At 37.6% G+C, this 5,012-nt stretch overlaps 1 protein-coding gene across 1 annotated transcript; it reads left to right on the plus strand.

Annotated features, from left to right (window-relative positions):
- The first annotated feature begins 1,673 nt into the window (after positions 1-1,673).
- Positions 1,674-3,948, plus strand: LOC149097902 (uncharacterized). The gene has a single exon (XM_089278418.1). It carries the CDS (start codon positions 1,810-1,812, stop codon positions 2,698-2,700), a length of 891 nt encoding a protein of 296 aa, XP_089134544.1. The 5' UTR covers positions 1,674-1,809; the 3' UTR covers positions 2,701-3,948.
- The last annotated feature ends 1,064 nt before the right edge of the window (positions 3,949-5,012 follow it).

Consider the following 5,012-nt stretch of genomic DNA (forward strand, 5'->3'; position numbering starts at 1 on the left):
GAGCATCTTGTTTACAACTTGGTAAGTTGAAGACGTTTCAACTTTTTTTTTCACTTATCTTCGCAATATTTGTTCTGGTAACTGTTTTCGTACAAGTTTGGAAAGAACTTTAAATGTTTACTGCTGAGCTCTATGATCTTTGTTTTTACAATGCTATAACAATCACTCTTTGAGAAAGCTTGAAAATAAATGTAATGTCAATTCAAACATTTCATTACCATGGAAAGTGTTACTTAGTTCTTTGTGTGCGGGGAAGTGAAAATAGACGTTGTGTTGGTGCACATTTTAAACAAGTTTCGGGATGCGACACATTTTCTTGTTCATCATTGTTCAAGTATTGAAAGATGCTTAGGTCCTTAACAGATAAAACTTGCTCTCTACATTCAAAATTTGTCTGGGATCACAACAAGACCATTTAAATAATGAAAGACGCTGTTAGAAAGGAACTCAGTGTGTGAAATATTCAGAATTGTTCTAAAATGTCTATTGGATACCTTGGAGGTGCGGTAGCCTCATATTTAGTGCGCTCGTCGCCGGATCGAGCGGTCCGGGTTCGAGCCGTGGCCGGGGACATTGTGTTGTGTTGTGCTCTTGGGCAAGACACTTAACTCTCACAGTGCCTCTCTCCACCCAGGAGTATAAATGGGTACCGGCGAATTGCTTGGGAAACTTAACAAATTGCGGGGGAGTGACCTGCGATAGACTAGCATCCCGTCCAGGGGGAGTAGAAATACTCCTAGCCGCTTCATGCCACACGAACAGGGATAAGCTCCGACAGCTATGAGCCAGTCTGCTCCAAGGCTTTACTTTTTGTTGTTGCTTTGCCGTTGATCTTTCCCAAGGTTATGATGTTCTCCCTTCGAGACTATTTAGTAATTAAGTCCATTTGAACGTTTAAATACCAAGATAAGCGTTACTTTTTTCGTTATGCGCGATTAAATGTATCGAGACGTTTTGAGGTGCAATTTGTTTAAATTCTCAGGTCAAGTTATAAAGCTAGCATTATATTCTCAGTGTTATAAATTTATCGGGGATGACAACTCAAGCGCATTTTTGCTTGAAAAAGATAAACAACGGCATCGTTATTTTTAATTCAGATTCTGCTTCGAGTTAAGAGACTATTTAATAAAAACATTTGACGAAAAATAGCACCATTGATGGCATCAACGCTGATCTTGCGTAAAAAATGGCTCCGAAGACGAGAAGTTAAACGACGTTACATTGCAAAGAAAAGAAAAGACAGAATATCGTGCTTGTCTTCTCTAAGCTGTGTAATAACCGCTTTATTTGGGTTACAATGGCAAAGATTTCTGTCTCCTATTATCAATAAATTTTGTAACCTGCAAAAATAAAAGAAAGCTCTCTTTTTGATTAAATGAAAAAACAAACTTGATTTAATCTTTATAAAATTTATACAGTTTTGTGGAGTGAAATATTGTAAATATTTCCGTTAAGATTTTTAAAGACCAAATTTCCTTCCTTTAGGACTCCGAAATTTAAGCATAAGCTTTCGGTATTTAGGGCTTACAGCAAATTATTGAAAACATAAATACATACTACAACAGACCTGATTATTGAAAGCAACATATTGAAAACTGGTTTTCAACACATCGAAATCCGATAAATGTCAGGACTTGTTTTCAAAAATTAAATCTGCACATTGGTGTGAGCTTTGCATCCCTGCAGTTAATTGCATGCTTTACTACAGGCAGTAAAAGAACCTGACAATAATAACAATTCACTTCGATCTTTCCACAGGTAGACGAGTAATTACTTCTAACAGTAATACGAAAAGGACAGAGCTTTGAGATGGTGTCTTTATCTGACTGCATACCCTGGATGACTGTAGGCCTGGCCGAGTCTGTTGCTATAGTAACACTGAACCTCTGCACCATAATTACTTTTATAAGAAACCGCAATCTTCGCAAGCGTAGCATGTACCTGGTAATAAATCTAGCAGTTATAGATATGTTTGTAGCAGGGAATGCTGTGTTTAATCTGTTCTATTGGCCTGGAGCAATGTGTAATTTATGGATGTGGACATTTTCAATTGAATATTGGATATTTTACCTTGTTATGATGTGGTTCTTCCTCCTTGGTTCATTAACAAACATGGCCATTATTGCTTTAGAACGGGTGCACGCAACGGTTTACCCGTTCAGGCATCGAATGCTTAAAAAATGGGTATACCGATTAATAATTGCCGCTGTTTGGGTAACATCTGGGTTGCTAACAATAGCTTATATACTTCTCCATCAGTTTGATAAATTATATTACAGTTATTACTTATCTTTGATATTTTTTTCAATTTGCCTTTTGATCATTTGTGTTTCTTACACGGCCATTGTTATTAAAGTCCGTTGTGGAGCGCAGCCTCAACACCATGGTGCAACCAGTAGAGAAAGAAAACTGACCATGACATTGTTGATTGTGACTGCTGTATCTCTTCTGTTGTACCTGCCAGTAGTTATAATGGATTATGTCCTTTATATCAGTAAATTTAAAATATTGCAGTCTGTGTCCTTTTCAGTGTATTTTCATTTACGGTCTGCATCGTGGGTTTTACTTTATGCAAACTCTCTTGTAAATCCTATATTATACACTATCCGTTTGCCAGAATACAGATCAGCTTTACTTGCTCTCTTTCGCAGACGACCTCAGCAACAAAGACAAGTTGCAGTTCCCCTTCGTGACATGTAATGCAGATACTATAAAAAGCTATTCCAGTTTCTGTGATCAGCTTTGTTGTTTTTAAACATTACATTAACCCCACATTTTATAGATGAACGAGCACGATGAAAAAAACAGAAGAATTATCGTCGTGAGAAAGTCTAACCTACAGCAGATGAACATACAATGGTATTCCGATTTTTCGAACCTCCAATGGAAACAAAAATTAGAGCGAAAAATCGCACTGTTGGAGAAATCGGAGGTAAAGGTAGAGTGTTCGGGTGAGAAGTGGGAAACGAATTTGGTTTCAGTTATCGGGAGGTTTCAGAAAATGGGGGTTCGAGAAATCGCGATTTCATTGCAGTTTAAAGGAAAATAAACAAGATGCTGTGCTCCAGGAACAAAAGTATATCTGGTGTTTTATTGCCTATATCTTAAGTTTCAAAGTAGGTGACTAAAATTGATGTTAAGTTAATTGACGATTTAATTTATAGTCATGTTATACCATCTTGAGTGCGATTATGGTATTGCGATTTTCTAGCACTCAACGTGTCAGTTAGTTAATAGTCTACATGACTCGGTAGAGATCGATTTGGTTCAATTAGTTAGTAAATCTACCAGGCGATGAATCTTGTATAATTGAGTCTGAAGATGGTATAGAATAATACCGAAATGTAATATCGCTAATTTTCCTTGCATGTGCTACCTATATATAATTAGTCACAATGCCGTTACTCGGATTAACCTTTAACCTTTATGTAAATAACAAGCTCCTGCATATTAGAACGTGAACAGGCGCTTTATTTCAAGGGAGTGCCCGTTCGGAAACAGAACACTCCAAACTTGTCCCGAGACCGCCTTTTCCTTTCGGAAGGGCGGGAAAAGCCATGGACAAAAAAATAGTGAAATGCAAACAAACAAACAAACAAGAAATAAACTGAAACAAACCCAATTTCCTCAAAGAATTTTGAGCAGGAACCTTTTTGGGGGTTGTACGTCGCCGACATTTTCTACATCGAAATTTATTCTTACTGAATTACTTTATTTGGTTTATATTATCAAGGCACCAATGAAATAGCACAACGTACCAGCCAACACAGGGTCTTTGTCTGTCCTTCCACTTTCGAAGGGAAAAGCGTCCTAGCTTGAATGATGGTATAATACATTTTAAATGCACAATATGAAAATTTGATAGATGTTTAAAAGCATACTTAGTGCTATATAACATATTAGATTATGATAAAGATAAATAAAAGTATCAATGATGCTACGAATTGACTTTCTCTTTGTTTGGATTTGTTATTTAAAAATTATTAGGAAACCGATTTTTTTTTTTGACAACAATTGCAATTCAGACGCGCACCTTAACCCTATAGTCATCTGCTTTAGTGACTCAAACCTCTTAACACTATTATAGATGGCATATGAATCCACCGGAAGTTGATAACGCATAATTAACAAAATACTTCACAACGGTTTCATGTCCTATTGTGAATAATCTATGTACGCGTGAAATTGGGAGGGCAAGAAAGAAGCTTAAGGAAATGCCGGAAAATTCCAGTTATAAGACCTCCTCCGATGGTTTACATGCATGTTGTGCGTTTGTAATTCATAACAAAAAAAAACTCGATTTCTCTGAAGATCTTTCGCACGCTACCCTGCGAGCAGAGTCGTTTCGGATCTTATTCGGAAACTATTCGCATTCGATCTAACGGCGCTGAGTCGCGTTAAACCGACTACGCTTTCGTCTTCAGCCAAGTAGAAAAATTTGTAGGGCGAGGCGACGAGAAGTTTACAAGGTAGAGTGGCTCAAACATCGAGAATGAGGAAATCTATCGGGGCAATGCAGCTCATGTAGTGGAGGTTTGCCAGTTCTTGTACCTCATGTAGTATGTGTCGTAGCGGTCAACCAATAAACCAGACGAGAGATAAGTTTAGTACATCATGTTATGAAGACTCGAAGACTAGAACAATTTAATAAAAACTTAACTAGTGAGCAGCACTCTGCGAACTGTAGTTGTATAACTTCTTTATTTCTCCTACGCGTTTCGTGTGACTAACGTACACTTCGTCAGGGAGTTTAACAACACAACACGAAGCGCCTGTGTATATACCTAATTCGTACAACAGTTTACATTTCGTAAGAACACACCTACGAATATACAGATAGGAATGACATACTCCGCGGTAATGCGTCGAGGAAACAGGCTGTAAATTTCGGCAAGGTGTGACATATTTTGTGCGTGATATAATTTTGGGGCCCACAGTTTTAGTGTTTTTTTTTTTTTTTCTTTTCTGAATTTCTAGCTAAGCGACCGGGCCATCGTGCCAAAGTCGCCTCC

This window comes from Orbicella faveolata, unplaced genomic scaffold (assembly GCF_042242905.1).
Source record: "Orbicella faveolata isolate gen_17 unplaced genomic scaffold, um_ofav_v1 contig_46, whole genome shotgun sequence".
Lineage (NCBI taxonomy): Eukaryota > Metazoa > Cnidaria > Anthozoa > Scleractinia > Merulinidae > Orbicella > Orbicella faveolata.

What these genes read in the sequence shown, in the direction of transcription:
- LOC149097902 (XM_089278418.1), top strand. Translation starts at nt 1,810, where the DNA reads ATGGTGTCTTTATCTGACTGCATACCCTGGATGACTGTAGGCCTGGCC.